The 21,738-nt window shown below is 50.6% G+C and overlaps 1 protein-coding gene and 1 non-coding gene across 6 annotated transcripts in view; both read left to right on the top strand.

Moving 5' to 3' along the window:
• NAP1L4 (nucleosome assembly protein 1 like 4) overlaps window positions 1-21,738 on the top strand; it is a 73,116-nt gene that overhangs the window by 39,065 nt on the left and 12,313 nt on the right. For 4 of the 5 annotated variants that reach the window (XM_060158239.1, XM_060158241.1, XM_060158242.1 and 1 more), the window contains exons 6-14: window positions 267-353; window positions 1,780-1,911; window positions 5,733-5,804; window positions 10,616-10,755; window positions 11,964-12,109; window positions 14,401-14,423; window positions 14,840-14,959; window positions 17,783-17,812; window positions 18,257-18,313. In XM_060158239.1, the coding sequence (XP_060014222.1) occupies window positions 267-353; window positions 1,780-1,911; window positions 5,733-5,804; window positions 10,616-10,755; window positions 11,964-12,109; window positions 14,401-14,423; window positions 14,840-14,959; window positions 17,783-17,812; window positions 18,257-18,313 (807 nt within the window). Of the gene's footprint in view, window positions 1-266; window positions 354-1,779; window positions 1,912-5,732; window positions 5,805-10,615; window positions 10,756-11,963; window positions 12,110-14,400; window positions 14,424-14,839; window positions 14,960-17,782; window positions 17,813-18,256; window positions 18,314-20,126; window positions 20,165-21,738 lie in introns of all 5 variants that reach the window. The other variant, XM_060158240.1, reaches the window with a different exon arrangement.
• On the top strand, window positions 6,455-6,581 carry LOC132526613 (small nucleolar RNA SNORA54). The gene has a single exon (XR_009542606.1). It is a non-coding gene; the product is annotated as a small nucleolar RNA SNORA54 (small nucleolar RNA).

Raw genomic sequence — 21,738 nt, 5'->3', positions numbered from 1 at the left:
CAGTAGGTGTTCTGTAGGAGTTGTTCCATATGTAGATGTATTTTTGATGTCTTTGTGGAGAGGAAGGTGATCTCCGCGTCTTACTCCTCTGCCATCTTGAATGTTTCCCCGTATGTTATTCTTTAAGCCCCAAAACTTAGAATCTTAAGCTATAAAAGCATCCAGTTTTCAGTCTTTTTATGCACATTATTTACAATTTCACTGTCTTTACTCTCAAGTTTCTGAGTAACTGAGTGTAACGGTAAGAAGATCTCGTTTTTACTTAGAGAAGGGAATTCATCACTGGTGACGCCGAGCCGACAGATGCAGAATCCGAATGGCACAGTGAGAACGAAGAGGAGGACAAATTGGCCGTAAGTTTTTTTTAATGAGCGCCACTTGTGTTCTGTTTCAATGCTGTTAGAAATAAGATGGTTTGGGGTGGTGATCTAGTGGTTAGGATTTTGCACTTTCACTGCTGTGGCCTGGGTTAAATCCCTGGTCTGGGGAACTGATACCCCGTGCAGTGCGGCTGGTGGGGAAAAAAAGAAATTTGGTGGTTTTCTTTTACAAAGAAAAGAGCTCCTAACAGTAGGTGCGGCTTCAGCCTTAGGATGTTTAGGTTTCTTTATGACAGTGAAACTGCACAGCTTGGTTCTGTTAGTTAATGTGGTGAGCCAGACACAGTCCCCTTTTTCAGCCGTCTGTGGCACCTCTGCACAGTGGTACAGTGAGATAAGGGATCAGGGGAGTGGAGATTAAAACATCAGAAGAAGTCTTAGTCGAGAGAAAGCAAAAACCCTCAAGGAGAGCACAGCTGTGTCTGTAGAAGGGCAGATACTAGAGGGTGGGCGGTGGTGGGGAGAGCATACTGGAAACATCCGTGCCATCCTGCTCGGGGACCAGCAGTGACAGTGAAGTAGCCCCAGTGCATCTCACCACTTTACATTGGTAAATGGTCCTTTTGGTGATGTGCCCTGTCCATCACCTGCTTGCAGCCTTTTTTTTGGTGATGGGTATCATTCCAGTGCCACGGAAAGTCCCAAAACGACAAGGTGAACTTTGTTGACCTGATTTTACATTTGGGAGTGGCTTTTCTATCCGATAGTATAAACTTCTGGGGTTTTTTTGTTTTTGTTTTTTTAAGTGTATGTTAGTTTTGGTAGCTATACATCTTTCTGATCTTTTAAAAACATGTAGAATCTGGCGTAGTTGAAGCCATGCCTGTGGATCAATATAGTTGTGAATCAGTTCTTCATTGTGCGAGGAAAATCTGCCCCTGTTAACTTAAAAAGCCCCTTGTGATCATGTCCTTCTAAGAATCACATGTCAGGCCTGTGATGTTAGAAAAGACTGCCCTCCTCGTGGCTACATCGCCTTTCTCGTCACCCCCCTGATGTTCGCATGGTGCCTCTGTCCCAACATCTCCGTATCATTGGACGTGCAGCTTGCGGGGCAGTTTCTTGTTGCTGGAGATCCTGGAGTATCCCTCTGGTGGTTATCCCAGGAGGGACAGCGAGCCAGCGCCCCCCAAGTCAGGGGGGCATTGTATCAGCTCTTCAGCTCTTTTCCCCTTGGTCTGGAGTTACATCTGGCTGGAATGCCTTAAATGCTTTGTTCCTCAGAGACGTTGGAAACTGTGATGGGCACAGTGGTCTTGGAGATGCAGTTTCAAAGAGCAAGGGTTTTTGATAGAAGTTTACATGGGATTCTGAAAATATGGTCTGTATTAAGCCATTCAGTTATTTGTAAAGTTGTTGCTTCATGATAAGTATCCAATTTTGCATCTTATTTTTCTAGGGAGACATAAAAAATAAAGCAGTCATAGCGGAAAAAGAAGCAGCAGCAGCAGAAGAGCCAAACCCAAAAGGAATTCCAGAGTTCTGGTTTACCATCTTCAGAAATGTAGATATGCTAAGTGAATTAGTTCAGGTAAGCACACAGGCACAGTCCCACTTTAGAGAAGACATTCTTTATTTGTGAACTTTCAACCGCATGTCTAGCAGTTGTTGACTGTGGGTGGCAAGGTGCCTTCTGTGGCCATAACTCGGGAGTCAGGGCCCCGGGAGGCCTGGCTGCAGCTGGAGCCCCCGTGTGCCCTCGTGTAGCGGCCCTCACGGAAAGGCCTGCCACGCGGAACCTCAGCCGAGCTTAGGGTCGCTTTGTCTCCTGTAAAGTGTCTGTTGTCTCACCCCAGGAAGCTTGTTAACGGATTCCAGACCCTTCTCTACCTCACAGTGATGTGGACAAGTGAGAAGCGTGAGGGCGAGGGGTGAGAGTGGAGGAGTTGATGCTGAGCGGTGAAGCGCGCGCGTGCGTGCGTGCGTGCGTGCGTGTGTGCGTGTGTGTGTGCGTGCGTGCATGTGTGCGTGCATGTGTGCGTGCGTGTGTGCGTGCGTGTGTGCGTGCGTGCGTGTGTGTGTGCGTGCGTGCATGTGTGTGCGTGTGTGCGTGTGTGCGTGCGTGTGTGCGTGCGTGTGTGCACATGTACCCATGAGCACGTTTCCACACAGGCGCACGCTCGCTGGCACGCAGTCTTCTGTTTTGATTGATTTTTGAAATTTGAAATGGACCTATTGTGCCGCCTTGCTAGTTGTACAAGTATTTAACAAGTTGCTAATAATTTCTAATCATTTTCCTTGAAAAAGTCTTTTTTTTTTTTTTAATGGGAATGGTCAAACTTTCTTTGTCTTGCCTTGTTGAGCTTTCTCTAATGAAATGGTGAACCAATTAAAAGGTAACAAATGTGACTTTCCCTGAGCTCAGTTATGGTAGAAGTTTCCAGAATTCAGAAATAGGTACTGCTCAGAAGTCCACAGAGGGGGCCATCTCTGCATTTGGACTTATTCCAGACGGGTCAGCACAGTGCTTTTATATCAGAGCACGGCCACAGGTGGCGTGCAGCTAGCTCGCTCTACTGCAGTTTGCAGAGGTTTCACAGCTGCAGTCAGAATGGTTCCGGAGAGTTGCTGCGTTGCTATGTCTGCTGCCTGCCTTGTTCAGTGCTTATCTGTAAGCCAGAACTGAAGAAAAGGTGGAGGGGATGCGTTTCTTACTCCCCTTCCAGACGGGGGGAACATTTAAAATACATGACTTAACAATAGCCTGTGTTTCCTTGTCTCATGTGAAAAGGTGCGGTTTAAGAATACTAGACCATTGGGAATTCCCGGCGGTCCAGTGGTTAGGACTTGGCCCTTTTACTGCCAGCGCCCGGGCTCAGTCCTTGGTTCAGGAACTAAGATCCCATAAGCCGAGTGGCATGGCCAAAAAAAAGAAAAGAAAGAAAGCATACTAGACCAAGAATACTAGAAGACTAGAACGCCATGAGCCAGAAATTTATTGGGAAAATTGAGTAATATATGCTAGAACCAGATTCACCCTGCCTATAGGTTAGTCACTTGGGCAACTTTTAAAACTAAATAGCAGCATCAGTGCCTCCCCACCCACAGGTCAGCGAGAGTTTGAGGTGTTTGTAGAAGCTCTCATGATTCCGATGTACCCCCAAGGGTTGAAAATCCCCATGCTGGCAGACCAGATGGAGAAGGGTGTGTGTGCCTGTCACTGGGACGTCTCGTGGAAGTGCAGGCTCTGAGTCAGGTCTGGGTGGGGCCTGAGGATCTTGGTTCCTGATGTGTCCCCCAGGTGATGCCCATGCTGCAGGTTGGGGGCACACTGTGAGTGGTGGCAGGAGTGTCACGAGGTAGGCTTTTTGGTGCTGGTTAGGCGACTTGATTGGGAGACCTAGCTCCTGGTGTTGCCTGGCCAGCCAGTTAGTAACCCAGGGATGGCGCTGCTGCTTCATCTGTAGCATTTCTTTGGTTTCAAGTACGGTCAGCTGTACTTGAATGAGGTGTCTCTTCCGTTCTCCCAGCACCTCTGTCTTAGTATCAGTGCTTCAGTATTTATGCCACAGAGTGTCTCGCTGCTTTTTGTCTTACGGTTGTAAAAAGACGTGTCATTTTTTGAGTACTCATGTAGTATGCAGAGAGTGATGAAATCTGGTTTGGGCTGTTTATAACCTGAAGCAAGTAATGGTAGTAGGTTCCATTTTGGTCAGACATTAAATCCCAAAGGTGGGTTTGGCTGTAGGTCCTTGGGTTCTCTGTTGGTGGTGGCCAAGATAGGTCCAAAAGCAGAGTTTTGAAACTTAGGGAGAGCAGCTTTAAGTCAGTCCCTGAGTTGCTTCCACTGTTGGCCCTGAGTTTTGAGCCTGCTAACTTAGGGCTTTCCGTTGTGGTCTGGGCCACAGAAGGTCCTTGGCCCTCAAGGCATGAGGTTGTTGGAGGAGATCAAGAGCATCATGGCCGTCTCCTGGCTATGGGGCGGCACCCGTGGTGCTGCTAGCTTGACTGCAGTGGGCTTGAAGGTCCCAGTGCCGTGTATTTGGAAAACATACTGGTGATACATTCGCCTTGGTGATTCTAGAACTAGGCATACGTGCTCAGTCACTGATACACGTGATCTCGGAGCCAAGTGTTTTCTGGCTCTAGAATTTAGGATTTGACATCTCAGACTGATGTGGCCTTTGAAAACTGCTTTGGACTTAACTTTCTGTCTAGAGACTTGGAAGGTGCCTTTGTTACTGCTTTTTTTTGGGTTTGTTCTATGCAGGCAGACCTCGGAGACATTGTGGGTTTGGTTCCAGACCCCTGCAATAAAGTGAATGTAGCATTCAAGTGGGTCACATGAATTTTTTGGTTCCCCGGGGCGTCATAAAAGTTAGGTTTACACTATACTGTAATCTACTAAGTGTGCGATAGCATTATGTCTCAAAAATGTACGTACCTTAATTTAAAAATACTTCGTTGCTAAAAAATCCTAACCATTGTCTGACAACGCAGGGTTGTCACAAACCTTCAATTTGCAACAAGAACAACAACAAAAAAACCCCCCAAAACCCCACCAAAATATCTGTGAAGCACAGTAAAGTGAAGTGCATTAAACGAGGTCTGCTTGTGATGTAGAAAGAATTTAAAATTGGGAAATTGGTAGTTATCAGGCTCAGCGGAACCTCAGGAAATCCTTTCGGTCCAGTCCCCAGACTTCCAGGGTGAAGTGACTGTTTCACGAATAAAGCACCTCTCGTGAGTATGTGGTCACTGGGTTTCAGGTCCTGTGATTTTTTTTTTCTGAGTTTTTCTCAGTTGGCCTTTCTCAAACGACAGGCCCTGTGAACCTCCGTGTTTGCATGACGATGACTCGTAAAGGCATAGAGCCATCGTTAGAGGCTCTTCCGTAGTGCCTGCCATTAGGTCTCAGACTTGCTTTGTGAGTGTCCTTGCCTGTGTGTGTTGCTGGATTTGGGCTATTTATCACCTCGTGCCCTAAGCGGGGGGAACTGGCTGCCAAGGTCAGTAGCTTGTCCAGGTATTTCTTCTGATTCTGTCTCTTAGGAGATGCTGAGGACCAGCAGTCTTAATTGACGGCATTTCCAACCCTGTCTATACTGGCAGCTGGTGGGGCTGTGAAATCAGTCAGGGCTCTTGCCCCTGGCAATGAGCGCGATGCCCTTCTGGCTTGGCATTGGTGGTTACCAGTGCTCCGTGCCAGACAAAGGTGGCACCTCATTGCTGCCACCCTAAGACTGCTAGTGACTGAACAAATTTGGGTGGCTTCCTGGGAGTGACAAGGACAGAATTCCAACAGGGCTAATTATCCAGTATCTAGGAGTAGGTGCAACGGTGACTCAGTGCGAACATGTGTGTTGTCTGTAAAAGCTCAGCAGAACTTTCTTTTCTTCTCTTCATGGTTAGGAATATGATGAGCCAATCCTGAAGCACCTGCAGGACATCAAAGTGAAATTTTCAGACCCTGGACAGCCTATGGTGAGTACTGATTGTTTGAACTCCTGGCTGGTGTCAGAAAGGGTCAGGCCACTAAGGGTAAAGGGCTTAGAGCCAGAAATCCACACCCGGCCATTCACTTGCTGGGTGACTGGAGTGCGATGTGTGTTCTCACATTGCATCCCTGGGCCTCACCCGGCAGTGTGCACAGCCGGACAGTAACTCAGTCCACCAGCTGTTCGGGGGCAGGCGCAGGAGTCAGGCACAGGAGGGGACTCCTCCGACGTGGCCTCCACTGTGCCATGCTGTGGCTTCTGGGCTAGTTTGTTTCCTCTGTCAGATGGGGCGATGTCCTCCTTCTCCTAAGCGTCTCCCAGGTTTGTGAGGGTGGAATGTATGTAAAACAGGCTGCAAAGGATGGTTGGTACGTATTCAAATATAAGCAGCACTTTAACAGAAATCCAAGATACTAGTGAAGGAAATGTACTAGGTTTTACCTTCAAGAATCACTGCGGATAGATAAGACTGAAAAAATGTTTCCCTGCTCTTTGATTTGTCTGGAAACACATCTATCCAGAATACTTGCTCTCGTAGGCTGCCTACCAGTTAGTGAGGGGAGTTTGACCTAAGCCAGCCTGTCCTTTTCTGTGAAGCAGCCTTGAGACGGTGATGCCTGAGCGGGGGTCCTCGGGGAGCACTGTTCGTGACCTCCCAGTCTGCCTGTGGCTGGTGGGTTCCATTCCAGTGCCACAGCAATTCCAGCACCACACAACTGACTGCCTGCCTGGTGGCTCTTGGTTTCAGGTTTTGAAGACACAGTGCCTGAGGGCCGTGGGGCTGAGGCCCGGTCTCTTCCCACTTCCCCACCACAGAGCAGTGTGAGCGGGATTCCCTCTACCCTGGCCTGCGGGTGATGCCTGCTGGGGGCAAGGGGTGGGGGCACACACACCTGTATCTGTCCCTTTCCTGGTCTGCTCCACTCTGGAGGTGACATTCACACATCCCTCCGCAGCAGGTGGGGTGTGGACACCAGCCAGAGTGATGCCTGCTCACAGGTTGGGGGTCACTCTGGTAGCTGAGGGAGCCCTTTCTTTCCTACGGCACCCAGGTTATTGCAGCGCCTTCCTCTTGTCAGTTTCTTCCCAGTAATCGCTCCTCACCTGTGCGAGGCTTGGCCACAGCATCCCCTAGAGGCCTCCTGTGGCAGAGTGCTGTAGTTTGCTGTGATGGGTGTGAATTCTCTTTTCGTGTGTGTGTGTGTGTGTGTGTGTGTGTGTGTGTGTGTGTGTGTGTGTGTGTGTGTGTGTGTGTGTGTGTGTGTGTGTGTGTGTGTGTGTGTGTGTGTGTTGCGCACGCGCACACACGCACGCACCTGTTTGATGATTTCCTTGGTCCATTCCCTTTCTTCCTCAGCCCATCTGTCTTATATTTTCCTTGGTCTCTTCTGTGGCCCATAGACAGGCTGGAGCCCTAGCTGTGGTAGACTAAGTCATTGTGAAAGTCATACGTGCTTGCATAAGAAAAGTTAGAAAGTGTAGAGAAGTGTACAGAACGCTGTGCACTCTTTTAGAGGTAACTGTCAGCAGCTTAGTGAATTTACCCATAGTCTCTGCGCTTTTTAAAATTGTTATGAAACGGGGTCTTCCCTGCCTGCCAGTACAGGGGACACGGGTTCGAGCCCTGGTCCGGGAGGATCCCACATGCCATGGAGCAACTAAGCCCATGCGCCACAACTATTGACCCTGTGCTCTAGAGCCTGCGAGCCACAACTACTGAGCCTGCTCTCTAGGGCCCGCGGGCCACAACTACTGAGCCCGTGTGCCACAACTACTGAGCCTGTGCGCCTAGAACCTATGCTCCTCAACGAGAAGCCACCGCAATGAGAAGCCCGCGCACCACAACCAAGAGCATCCCCCACTCGCCGCAACTAGAGAAAGCCCGCACAGCAACAGAGACCCAACGCAGCAATCAATCAGTCAATCAACAAATAAATAAAATGTCTAAAGAAAATAAAATGAAACCACTTTACTTCAGAGGGAAACACAGCCAGGGTGTTTGCCCCTCCCCAGGGTCACTCTCCAGGGTCACCATGTTTGTACCTCAGCAAAGTGGAATCCCAGTGTGTGGACAGTGTTGCACTGCTCTCTTCACCTCACGTAGGCCCTACGGGGTGGAAAATAGTTGCTGCATCTGTTGGCTGTAAAAAGGTTCAACAGGGCTTCCGTGGTGGCGCAGTGGTTGAGAGTCCGCCTGCCGATGTGGGGGACGCAGGTTCGTGCCCCGGTCCGGGAAGATCCCACATGCCGCGGAGCGGCTGGGCCCGTGAGCCATGGCCGCTGAGCCTGCGCGTCCAGAGCCTGTGCTCTGCAACGGGAGAGGCCACAGCGGTGAGAGGCCCGCGTACCGCAAAAAAAAAAAAAAAAAAAAAAGGTTCAACATTCCCCAGAATATGCCACTGCCACCACCACCCCGTTATAAATTGTTGCGTTATGATCAGCTTACTTGTGCCCCAGGCTTTTGTTTAAATTTCTGATGATTTCCTCAGTTTAGGCTCCTTTTAGTGTATAATTACTGGGTCGAAGGAGACAAACCTTTATAAGTCCCAAAGGTGGTTCAATTTACACTCCTGATGATGCTAGTGGTATCTTTTTACACTTTTCTTTTTGTAATAATAACATTTCTTGGTTTCTTTCTATGTTGAAATAATTTCAAGCTTAGAGCAGCACTGCAGCAACAGTACAGAGAGTCCCCGTATGTCGTTTGCCTGGACATGAGTTGTCTGCTTTGACCACATGGGCAGCATTGCCTGGGGACCGCCTCCTCTCTGCTCAGCACAAGTGTCGGCAAAGACAGTAGCAGCCGTGTTTACTTTGCTGGGCAGAAGAGATGGAATTTTACACTTAACTGCGAGTGTGGCTGGGCATTTGTCATATGTTCATGGCTGACTTGGCTGTAGCGGGGTGTGAATGAGGTCGCCTCGTCCTTGGGCCCTTTTCTGTTGGACTGTTAGACACTTTCTTTAAATCATCCCCAGTTGTTTGACTCATTCTTGACTAAACAGAGGCCTAGGGAAAGAAGGAAAAGTAGGAAAATATGAAGAAAGGAAGTAGCACCCTTGGTTTGGAGAAATGGCAGGAGAAGGAAATGGGGAAGAGAGAGGAAGATAAATAATTCTGTCCATATCTATATGGACGTAATGAAGGACGGAATAAAACAGTGCCATTCGTTAGCCCAGCCCAGTCCCCAAGGTGGGTCATCCACATCTGTGGTCACCAGCCTCAACAGTTCTCAAGTAATAGCAGTCTCCACTGACTGAAGTCCAAGATAAAGATCGGGTTTATGGGGCCTGGGGTCAGGTCCAGGAGAGCCGTGGAGAGGGATTCCGCCGATGTTCTGATTCCCCATAGCTGCCTTCCTGTCCTCACTGCACTTTGGTTTTGCCAGCCTAGTGACTTGTGGGTGTTGACCTCCCTTCCCCTCCAGCCCACACCACGCTGGCAGGGGTCAGTGGAGACCTGGCCAGATCCCTGCCATCCCTTCTGAACACTGACAGGACTGCCTCCAATCCTCTTGGCCACTTGTGTCTGTACTTCCCAGGCCTTTGTGGCCCTTCTCTTCCTCATCCCCCTCTTGGGGGAGTTCTTATTTCACTTCCCCTTGTGGAAGTGGCTTGTTTTTAGTCTTCTTAATTTTTTTCTCAACTGATGGTTGTACCATTACAATAAAAATAGAAATAGCTAACATTTAGCAAGTGATGCCTGTAAACCTGGCCCTGTTCTAAGTGCTTCCATAGATTAATCCTCGAGTGAACTCATGGAGAGAAAGGGTTGTTTATTCCATTTTGCAGGTGAGAAAACGAAAGCATAGGGACGTGGAATAGCTTCCCAGAATCACGCAGCACTGACAGGCAGAGGCTGGCCAGACCCAGAGCCGGTCCTTTAGACTGTTGCTTACTTCCCCCAGGTTGTCTTGTCAGAAGGGCTGAGGTCAGTATCTTTGCACATGCTGCTGCATCCATCCAGGTGTCTTTCTGAAATAGGACACATTCCTCAAAACAGAATTATTGGCTCCCAGAATGTTTTTTATTTTGTTAATTTTTTGATATTGCCAAATTGCCCTTCACAAAGCCCTTTACAGTATATGAGTGCCCCTGGCTTCCCAAAACACTTGCCAGTACCATGTGTTCTTTGGACATTTTGCACAGAAAGGGGACGTCTCATTTTATTTTTCATCTATTTTGTTACTGTGCACACGAATATCTTCTGATTTGTTACTACTGCTCTGTACACCCGTTTGTCCATTCCTCCCGTGCGTGTCTGTAGGTCTGAAGAGTGCTTTGTGAGTGAAGGGTGAACTTGTCCTTGGTGTGGTTTGAAGAGGTCCAGTCAGTGCCTCCCCTTCTCTCCCCACGTGGAGTCTTGGCCCTTCCGCTGCGCGGCAGAGAAGGAGCTGCTCTGCCCAAGAGAAAGGAGAGGGGGACAGGGTTCTGCTGCCGCCTTCTGCCTCCAGACCCCCGCCCTGCTGTGCTCTCGGGGAAGGGAGGGTGGGGCGGCAGGGAGAAGCCACACTTCTCAGGAGAGCTTGTCCTCCCTGGGAGGGGAGGTGGCGGGGCCCGAAGGGTGACAGGTATTTGCCCGCCTGCTGCCCTGCTTTAACTCTGTGCTGGTGCTTTTGCAGTCAGCAAGTTCTTATGTGGCAACACCTGTTGAGCTTTTCAGTCATGGTTTCTGCCTGTGGTGTCATGCTTAGGGAAGAGCTGGGTTCCAGTAAGTACTGTGTGATTCATAAAGTCGGTCGCTAATTAGTCATAGATTTTAAGTGGTGCTTAGCCCAGTTTCTGTCTTTTTTTCCAGTCTTTTGTATTAGAGTTCCACTTTGAATCCAACGACTACTTTACCAATTCAGTCCTGACAAAAACGTACAAGATGAAGTCAGAGCCAGATAAGGCCGATCCCTTTTCCTTTGAAGGTCCTGAAATAGTTGACTGTGACGGGTAAGGAAATGCCATTGCAACTTCTTTTTCTGAAACAAAAGCAGGAGGTGGTTTTACAACTTTACAAGTAAGATGGAAGTTAGGAATAAAGCAGAAAGCCTTTAATCTGTTTAAAAGCCCAAAAGACAAAGATGGAAATTAAAGAGTCTCTCTGGGAATATGATGACTGGCGCTGGGAAATGTATCATGTGGTTACGTGGGCCAGGGTTTGGGGTGGTGGCCCGATTTCCTCGTTTTAATGAGGGCATTGGGATCTCCAGTCACCGTAAGTGAAGCAGTGATCATTGAACTGATAAATTGCTCTCAGCGGGTATTTGTCGAGTGAATGAATGAGTCAGTGCAGCGCAGCACTGACCGCGGTGAGGCAGCATGAGCGTGATTGGCCTCAGGGCTGAGCGTCTTGGTGATTGCAGCCTGCGGACCACCAGGGAGAGTGGCTTGGAGTTCACTCCTCTTGGGTGGTTTGAGACGGTTTGGGAAATTGTTTTATTCTTGATTGAAACAGTTATCCTTATTCACTGAACCAAGTACTTATCCTGATGAATCTCCCTGTGTGAGTAATACAGAACTCTCTTAAAATCCTGCTAGACTGAAATGGCCAGAGTAATGTAGATTGTTTCCCACGGCCAGGCCATCGGGTGAGAAGGCCTGCCTTTCCAGGCATGTCCTTGAGCAGACGCTGTTCAGACACTGCCAGGGCTTACCTGTTGGTCCAGGGTGATTCAGAGTGCTGTCCCCACCAAGGGCCGCTCAGCACACTTGGAACATTGTGTCTTGCTCCGGTCACCAGTGTTTGCGGTAGCCACCTGCTTGCTTTCTCCAACTTGTCCCACTCGCTTAGCTAGTTGTCTTGAGAATTCAGGCGCCTGAGTGGGTGGCTTCCTGTGCGCTGTGGGGTCTGCGACGGGGCAGCAGGTGACAAACCCTTGAGCGGGCGTGGTCACGGGAAGAATGTTGGAGGACCCCTGCGAAACGTCTGGGGGTTAAAGCTGTGCAGCTCCGGGAGCTGCCGCGCTGACAGCCTGCCTGGCGGGGCCCTCCGCCTTCACTGGCCTTCGCGTGAGCTCACCGTGTGCCGAGTGCTCGCTCACAGGTTGTTAAGTTGTTTTGGGGTTAAGCACAGAGCTGTGATTTGCTTGCTGGACACACGTGTGACCAGTTTTTCTCATGGAGTGTGTACCCCCGTGATCACGGTCTTGTCCCTGTAGGTGTACCATTGACTGGAAGAAAGGAAAAAATGTAACAGTCAAAACCATCAAGAAAAAGCAGAAACATAAGGGCCGAGGCACCGTCAGAACAATCACCAAACAAGTCCCCAACGATTCCTTTTTCAACTTCTTCAGTCCGCTGAAAGGTGAGTGGGCTGGGTGGTGACTCCAGGTTACACACAGAATGACTGTTAACATCAGAAAGGCGGTTCTGGTCCTCTGGCGAGCGTTGGGGGGCGGAGCCGTGGCTGTGCGGGCGGGCCCACGGGTGCCTGTCCTGGCAGGAGGGTGAGCCTGGGCAGCTGTCGGAGCTGCATGCCCCCGACCCCAGGGGGAGGGCTCCGCGTGGCTGCTCTGCTCACACCCCTACAGCCTGCAGGGCGTCGGCCCACCCCTCCCTCTCAGGTGGGTTTTTGGTTTTTTCTTCGAGCCTTGGTATAGAGCTCAGGGGTTTGGGAACTTACATATTGTAACAAACACAGACTTAGGACAGAATCATAGCTTGGACGCTTGTTCTCTGCTCCCTGCTCCCACCCTCCAGTAAAAGAGAGATGGAAGTAGTAATGGCTCAGCCGCTGGTTTTGAGGAAAATTACTTGGAAGTCTTTACATAATTTCCTAATCCTGAGAATTCGAAGACCAGACCCGCTGGCAGCATTAAAATATGGATATGAGGGGAAAACATTTTCTCTTTATTTTCCGTGAACAAAAAACAGTTGGAGATAAATGTCAGCTCTGATCTAGGTCATTGGTGGCCCTTTGGGTTGTTTGTCGGGGCCACGGCGTGGCTTCCGTCTTCACTCTGACTCTTGTGCCGAGTTATCAAGCTGCCCGTCACCATGCAGTCCATTGTCTTTCACTCTTGTGGCTATTTTCCGTGACTTGTCTTCGAACCTGGAAGATGCCGATGTATATCAGTTTTGGGGACAAGAACAGCCATAAATGTAGTTCTTAAATTTCCTTTTTTGGGAAGATCCCTTTCAGAGCCTCACATATGGGAGGCTTCCTGTGTGAATTCACCGTGAAGCAAAGGGGCTTTGATTTCTAAATTCAATGGCTTTTTTGGATGTTTTAAATAATAGCAATTAAAATGGAATCAAGTGGATTCAAGAATTGGGGGGTGATTTGGGGGGTTCTAAAACTGTATTGTGGTTGCACAAATCTAAAAATGTATGAGAAGTCATTGGATTGTATACTTAAAGTGGGTGAATTTTATGGTATATCACTATTTTTAAAGTAATTGAATAAACATAATATCAAGTGATATGCTCTATGAAAAGGAATAGAGGATGACAGTGGGGGAGGGGTGATGGAGTGGTCAAGGAAGAAAACCCAAACTGCTGAAATGCTTTTTGAAATGAAGGAAATAAAAGATGGCTAGTCCAGCAACCTGTTTGGCTTTAATCCTACAAACTGGCCCAGAAGTCAGGTGAGGAAGTCCTTGCTGTGATTGTTGCCGCCCCTGAGTCCAGAGGCCCGGAGCCTGCATCTTAAACAGCAGGTGGGGCTCTTATACGCCGAGGCTCGGGCCCCCCACCGCCCACGGGGAGGGGTGCTCACACCAGCACCCGCTCCGCCGTGGCTGAGATGGCGCGTGCCCCTGTCTGTGCTGGCCACGGAGACAGACCTTGCAGCAGAGGGGCGACAGGGAAGACACAAAGGCAGGGTGAGCCCGGCAAAGGGGACGCGACGCCTGGCGAAGCGCCACCGGGCTTCACTGAGCGTGGTTTTAAGGCTGTGTTTTCCTGGTTCCGTGTTGGGCTGTAGTTCGGCACCGAGGTCTGTAGGGCCGTGGGTGCTGGAACCGAATCTCAGCTCACCTTTTGTGTGGAGCGCGGGCCTCTGCCGTGGCTGTCGGTGAGTGACGTCGCCCTGCGTGCTGCAGTGTTTGCGGGAGGAGCGGCCCCGCACCACCTTCTCCTTCCCCTTCGCAAGCAAGCAGGGATGCAGCTTCCGCCTAGCTGAGATGCAGCGCCTCAGTCGCACTGAGGACTTACAGCCTTAAAGTGCTTCCTGTTTCTCTACCGAAGCGTCGCTTGTAGTTTTGTAGGACACGGGTGAAAACTCCGCTTAAAACAAAAATGTCCTGAACGGCCACAGTCTGGGCAGCCGGTTCACCTTTCCATCTGCTGATGCTTTAAACGTCCGTAAATTCTCTTCTGAAAGTGGCCTTCCCCAGCTGGGCCTGTGAGCATTACTGGGTACCGGCCTTTGGCCCTTGATTGGGGGTGGGGGGAGGGAAGGGGGCCTGGCGGTGCTGGGGCCACAGCTTCGGCCTGCAGCAGGCGGGGGAGTGGGGAGCCGGCCAAGGGGAGGCACAACGCTTAGGCAATTTCTAGTGAGCTGTTCCATTTTATTTGTCAGCTGAGCTTCCTGTGTGGGCTTTAGAAGGCTTTGGTTGTCGATGTAATGCAGATGTGTTCTGTCTTTTTTTCTAGCATCAGGGGATGGAGAATCACTGGTAAGTTGTGTGTCATTATCAAAAAAGTATGTTGTTTTGCTGTTAAGGTCCTTATTTCCTGAGTAGTTTGCTACTTTCTTTTTAATCTGTTCTTACTGCCTAAAAACCAAGGGTGAATTTGTATTCCCTGCACCGTGGGGGTGGGATAGCAGCGCGCGTGCCGCGGGTGGACCTGAGGGCAGGCGTCTCCTTGAGCCTCACCCCCGCGCACATGTGGCTCTGGGCCCTACGCTCTCCTGCCATTTGGCTGCAAGGGTTCCTTTAATGCGGCCTAACCTCAGAGATGCCTGTCACCCAGCAGTGCCCGCACTGGGTGCGTTATAAGCCGAGTCACTGGAAGTGGGGGGTCAGGCATGGGCAAGGGAATGTGATGTTTACCCCACTGAAGCAAGTTAGCACTTCGCTTTTCCCCTCAGGATGAAGACTCCGAATTCACGTTAGCCTCCGACTTTGAGATTGGACACTTCTTCCGTGAGCGGATCGTGCCGCGCGCCGTGCTCTACTTCACGGGGGAGGCCATAGAGGATGACGACAACGTAGGTGGCCTGTGGGAGCCGCTGGGGTCAGAGCGGGTGCTGGCTTGGGAAGCCCAGCCGAGATTTTCATGACATCCTCCACCAGATCCACGGGGCACTGCCCTCTGGAGTTTGGAGGAAATAGACTGGGCAGGGAGATGGCAGAGGCGGGAGAAGCAGGTCTCTCTGAGGCATCTGAGCACCACACGCCCGCGTGGGCCCGGCCAGTGACTTGTTTCCGAATGTCCTCTAAGGACCCAGGGGTTCGCTGCTGCACGCAAGGTCTGTGGCTTTGGGTGACTTCTGAACACGAGGAAACTCCTGTTCACCAAGTGACAGGCAGCAGAGCCGAGTCGTGCTGGCATGTGGCATATCGACCCCAAAGAAATAGAACCCCACACTGCACAGAAAAACAGCCCAGCTGCGCAGGCCACCTTCCCCTCTGCTTGAAGGAACTCGCCCTCCCACAGTCAGAACTTGGGAGCAGGACCCCTGAGCACAGCCTGGCCAGCTGCCCCGGGCTGTCACCTGAAATGGTTCTCCATCGTGACCAAGGCCCGTTTGCCACGAGCCCTCTTGTTGTGTGGAGATAAAGGTCTGTCCTGTGGCGTGTTGCTGGAAGTGTGCTTAGGTGCTGTTTGCTCCCTTGTGTTGAGTGCTCTGAGGTTCCTTTCTGGCGAGGTCTGTTGTGGCTGCTGGACAGGTCCGAGCTGCTTCGTGCCCTCCTTTGTGCTGAAGGCCCCCACGCAGCGGGAGTGGGCCAGCCCAGGGCGTACTGGCTACATCGCCTGACACTGGTGAGCTGCTCAGGTGCGGCCTGTCCATCCCCGGGCTGGGAGGTACTTGTGGGAATCCGGGAACACGGACACACACAGCACAGCGCAGATTGGGGTCATCTTAGCGCTCAGGTAGTTGCTCAGACTTAAGTTTTAGGAAATGCTGGTTATGCAGCAAATTCTGGACCATCACCTTCTGTGATGAGGGAGCTGTGCTCTGCCGCATCTGCTGCAGCAGGACTGGCACCACGTGACGCTGGGAGATGGAAGGTGCGGCCCTTGGCGGCTGGGGAACCAGGGTTTGCATTTATCTAATTTGACCAGAAAAGATCGAGTGGCTCCACACAATGGGAAACTCAGCTCTAGACCAGTGGTCTCAAGCTTTTTTGATCATACACCCGTCAGTTTAAAAACTTAATTAGCAGCTCATATATATTTATTTATAGTATAGGCAGCATAGCAACTCCTGGTGAGCAATACAGTGTGTTTGCCTGTAACATCCGTGTCCATGCTCATTCATAATGCCTTTGGTGCAGGTACCGCAGGTGCGCAGTGTGGTCCAGGGGCTCACGTCAGCCTGCGTCTGCTGCAGCCCCAGCTCTGCCGGTTCCCACGCTTGGACCGGGGCTGGTGGTCGTCACTCCAGCTGCTCCTCAGGCTCCTGGCAGAGGAGGCTCGGTGGTACTGGGACAGAGATGAGTGCACTGACATCAGACACGCTAGGGACGATGTGGACACTGGGCATCGTTATGGGGTGAAGTGGGCGGAGGAGGAGTCCTGGTTTCGTCTTCCACACTCAACGTGGGTCACCTCACTCGTCCCACGGGCTGCACACCCCACTGTGGAGCCTCTGCTCTGCCTGAGCGTGAGATGCCCGCACAGAGCTCGCTCAGAAGACGGGGCCAGGGTGAAATGATGGCCTTAGAACCTCAGAAAATGGGCACTTGAGCCTGTGTGAGACTGGTTCCAGTGCGACCTGAAATGCTGCAGTGAGAGTCTTGTCGACTGCAAGACACTGAAAGGTCTTCTTTGTCAGAGGCCTGGAGGAAAAGGTGCCAAGACACGGTCAGATCCCAGGCCGAGCGCACCAGGCCCTGCCCGCACTGCGCTCTTCTGAGTTCCCTTTGAGTCGTTGCTGACGAGTGGGGGGGCGGGGGGCTCCAAGAAGAAAGGGTTATAAGAGAAAGCTTGCTGAACCTTCATGTGTCTGTGTCAATGCAGCCACCAGGGATGAGGGGTATTTCGTTCTGTTTGGCTTTTGACAGCAGTCTGATATTCGGGACTTGGCTGAGAGCCTGGCCAGCAGTGTCTTTGGGACACACAAGACATTGAATTGAGACGTTCATTCAGCTACACTGTTGGAGTTTCTCCCATGCACACTTTTTCTGACTTATTTTAAAGATTAAACACCAAGATTTTATTACATTTCTAAATACAGATTAAAGATTTCCCCTTGTCCGAGTTATAAAATGACATTGAAAGTCCAGTATGTGATAAAATTACGCTACTGGTTTGCTTAGATCAGCCAGTTTCCCAGTTGGACCCAGCGCACACCCAAGCCAACGGTTTCCTTTCTTCACCCCGTCTCCATCCGTAGTCTTCGTTTTGAGTGGTTTTCGGATACCTGGTATCCTATTAACATGGCAGGGCTTGTGAGCAAGCGGCCCCGCAGTTCTGGCCCTGGCTTGGAACAGAGGTGCCGGTGGCAGACTGGCCTCTGCTGAGAGGCCAGGCCACTTCCCGCTCTCCTTAGGCCCTATACCCCTGTGGGCGTTTGACGGGCTGTGTCTGGGTCAGGTTGCCTGGGTCACGCTTTATAAAACCTAAAAACGGGCTTCCCTGGTGGCGCAGTGGTTGAGAGTCTGCCTGCTGATGCAGGGGACACAGGTTCGTGCCCCGGTCTGGGAAGATCCCACGTGCCGCGGAGCGGCTGGGCCCGTGAGCCATGGCCGCTGAGCCTGCGGGTCCGGAGCCTGTGCTCCGCAACGGGAGAGGCCACAACAGTGAGAGGCCCGCGTACCGCAAAAAAAAAACCCAAAACCTAAAAACCTGTTTCCTTTCTTTTCAGTTTGAAGAAGGTGAGGAAGGAGAGGAGGAGGTAAGACATGGTTTTCGTGAGACATCATTCCCCGAGGTTGCTTTAGGCCTTCTCTGTTTGAGTGGGTGAAGGTTATGAAGTCAGGGGACCACTTTAGACTCGTCTCGTGGGAAGCTGCCTTTGAAGCTTTCAGCCCTATTGAATACTACGGAAAGACACGGCAGATGGGTAGCAGTGTCCAGTTTGACCCTGCAGTTGGCTTATGAAAATGCATCTTAGAAAATAACCATTTAGTAAACCAAATCCACTTTTTCAGCAGTATGTTTATTTCAGGGTTATTTGCTAGAACAAGAAGTGTCCAAAGGAGGGGATTTAAAGAAGTATGGCTAGCAATGATTGTAATTGCTTTCCTTCAAAATCAGAGTATTGCTTTATTTGTGGCTGGTGGATCCACAAGAACTTAAGTCCTGTCTGTTCAACTAGCTCTCACTCCTTTCAATGCAGGAATTAGAAGGTGATGAGGAGGGAGAAGATGAGGACGATGCCGAAATTAACCCCAAGGTTAGTTATTTGGGGCTTCCCACGCCTGTGTATGCTACACTGTGGACCTTTTAAAACACGTTGCCCACTTTGAGGTAGTGGTGTTACAAATATGTACCTGTCATTCTCTAATTAGGAAAGTTAAAATGCACCAGGAAAATACTTGAATGAGGAGCTATTTAGACACCTGGTGTATAATTTGAGTGTTAAGTATGAGTACTAAACTGCTTTCCCAAGCTATATCTTATTTGTATAAACTTGTTCAGTAGAGCAGCTTTACATTCCATATCTTTAATTCTTTTAAGATAATGATTTAACTGACAACATGAATAAACTTTTTTGTTTTGTGTGTTTGTTTCTGGAAAAGGTACAGAGACGGGACTTGGTGGGGGGCTTGTTTTGTTTTGTTAATGATAGGATAATGGAGTTGTAGGCATAATTTTACAATTGTACATGGGCTGAGAATACTCAAAAGACATGTCCCGATAGCGCAGATATCTGAAATAAATTAGGAAGCTTTGCAAAAAACAAAACAACCAATTAGGATGAGTGGGCAGTCCCATTAATTTTACGCCTGTCTTGAGTTTTTACTTACGGACTCAGATGAGCGTACATCAGGGACTTTGCCACTTGACACATATTTTAAATACAGAACTGTTCTAACGCTGTCCTGAAGCTGTAATTGCTCACGTGAAATTTATAGTTCACCTGACTCTTAGGACCAAATGTATCACAGGCTGTCAGAATACTAACATTACTTGGCATTGTAGAATCTTTACCTCTATTTAAGTAGATGTTGTTTGCTTGTTTGTTTACCCCTGTTGTGCCTGAAGTGGACGTGCGCTAAGCTGTCGTCGCGTAGCTGGGTCTGATCACTTTATAGCACCAGATGTTCCTATGAATGCATGCTTACAGCAGTAGTTCCTTCTGGGGAAGAATTCATGGTGGGTTTAAATCCTCACCGTGCCTTATAGATACTGCTCTGGGAGTGGGCTCGGGCATGTTCATGTTTTCAAAGCCAGCCTGTCTGTTGGGGCGTCGCCGTATGGACGGCGCACCTGTGCTCAGTTCCTGAGCTGCGAGCCTAGGGCCCTGCCTTGAGTGGATCGCCCTTCGCTGTCGGGTAATAATAGAACCGCGCCGTGCCCGGTCCCAGGTGTCTGTATCTGGCTGTTCTTCTGCGCTTGGGGGGCGCTGATGCACACGTTCACGGTGGGGCTTCTAGAGCAGAGATGGCTGGTTACAGTGTCCACTGCTGGACTCAGGTGCCCTGTCTCTGGTCGCTTGTCTCACTGACAGCGGCTGCTCTGTTCCCCATTTCTTGTTGTTTCCTCCTGTTGTCCGTCCTCTCTCTCCCCTTGCCAAACCTTCTGTCTCCTCTCACGTCTGGGTTTTCTAGAGAATTCTCACCGAGTGATCACAGATAGCTTAACAGAAAGTAGAGACATGTCAGTAGTAAGCCTTCGTGAAGCCTTCGGTCTGTTGTGTTGGTTGGGAGTGGGCGAGGTGCCTGAGGAGGGCCCCTCGGTCAGCCACGTGCAGTCGAAATGCCCTAGTTCTGTCCCCTGGGGTCGTGACGTGACACTTCTGTTCCTCCATGTGCACCTCCTCAGAGGGCGCAGTCACATCACAGTCTGTACAAGCACAGGAAGATCAGGAAGAAGTGTTGCGGTATTAAAGGTACAGATCTGGGTGTTGAGGTTTCCCATCTCAAGGTCGATATTTTTGCAGCCCTTTGTATCATGAGAAATGGTGGCTCTTTCCTCCTGTATAATTTTGTGCATTTCATTTTCTTTCATGCTGACAGTTCCTTTCAATTTTTTTCCCCATTTAGGTGTAATTTTTGTCTGTTAATCATTCATACGTTTCTAGGTAAGGTGGAATTCCATTCATTCCTAACTTCCAAACTTCTGGTCTGTGCTTTGTAGCAATGCCATGTTGTCGTGACTCGGTGGAGCGTCCGGGCGCACTCAGCACGTGCTGGCCTGGACAAGGGCTTTCTGAAGAGCAGTGTTTTTGTGCAGGTGTCTGTCGTGTGTGCTTTTAAAACCGACAGAAACCACGTCTGGCTCCTACTTGCTGAGCCCAGTGTTTGTCGCTGACCAAGTAACAGAGATGTAACTGGTGTGAAAGCTTTGTTGGTGATGGGGCTGCCGCCCCCCTCCCCACACCCCCCACACCCAGGAAGAGGACAGAACAAGAAGGCCCTGGGACCAGGATACACAGGTCCCCCAGCCATGCTGGCCTCAGCAGGACGAGGTCTGCTGCCTGCTGTGATTCTTCTCGACGTGTGTCTGTTGCTTGTTTATACTTTTTAAATTCAGGTGCTACGCAGACCAATAGATAATAAAGGGGTAACTTTAATGCGCCAGGATCTTCTCTCTCAGAAGCTGCCGGCACCAGGTTTCACATCAGCGCTAGTAAGTCTGTCAAGGTTGCTGAGGAGTGTACTGCTCGAGTAAGAAAAGGACCTGTTGTAGGTCCAGGTGAGCGTTGCAAGTCCCAGGAGCCGCCCTGTCCCCCTCTGGGGGTCATGGGTCCTCGTAGCTCTGCCCCAGTCACGAAGTCCCTGTCGTACGACACCGTCGGCTTTTGTGGGGCAACGGAGGAGGGTGCAAACAGGAGAGCCTGTGAGAAGCCAGGGCGGCAGTGTCAGCATCTAGGAGAGAGCAGGGGCTGCCCGCGTTGAGCTAAGCAGGCCAGCGGTGTGGGAGCGGCTCCTGGGAGAGCAGAGCTGTGTCTCTGCACCGCAGAGCCGTGGTCTGGGGGTCTGTGAGCCCCATGCCTTCGCGGGTCCATCTGCATCGCCTTCCTGTCTTACTCGGGCGGCTGGCTTTCTTAGAAGACTAACGGGCAGGTGGGCAGACTTGGGCTAAAGGAAGCATTTTAATTAGATGAAGTGAATGTACACCTGGGATCTTTTCTGTTTTAAAGGGTCAGATCTGATCATTTAGAATTGTGTCTGCTTACTGTCTGATTCCTGCTGCCCTGTGTGTCTGAAGAACGTGTCAGCCAGGCTGGTTTGGCCTGAAGCCCCACTGCTCCCCACCCTGCCCGTGACTGCAAAGCGTCCATAAATGGTCCAGCCTGTACCTCTGGGCGAGGAGGACTCTTCTGTGGCAGAACCACAGCCGTGCCGTCTCACCTGTGTCGTCAGGCGCCCCGTGGAGGGGGTCGTGTCATGGGCTGTTGGGCAGGTGCTCAGGCCTCAGGCCCCCAGCCCTGAGGCCATGGTGGTGGCGTGTGCTTGCTACCAGCAGTGCAAGCCCTTCTTTTCAGTGCCCGCCCCCACCAGGCAGGGTGTTGACTGTTAGTTTGTGCCTTTGAAGCACCGACTCCCGTCCCTTGACGAGCGACAGCGTGAGAGACTGGGCTTCCAACAGCTTCGTGCCGTGGGGCAGAGGGCGCTCGGGTTAGTGCAGTGTTGCTCTGCCCTCTGTCACGGG

The sequence above is a fragment of the Lagenorhynchus albirostris genome, chromosome 9 (assembly GCF_949774975.1).
Source record: "Lagenorhynchus albirostris chromosome 9, mLagAlb1.1, whole genome shotgun sequence".
In the NCBI taxonomy this organism is placed as follows: Eukaryota; Metazoa; Chordata; class Mammalia; order Artiodactyla; family Delphinidae; genus Lagenorhynchus; species Lagenorhynchus albirostris.
This window is presented reverse-complemented; position numbering and strand designations above follow the sequence as displayed.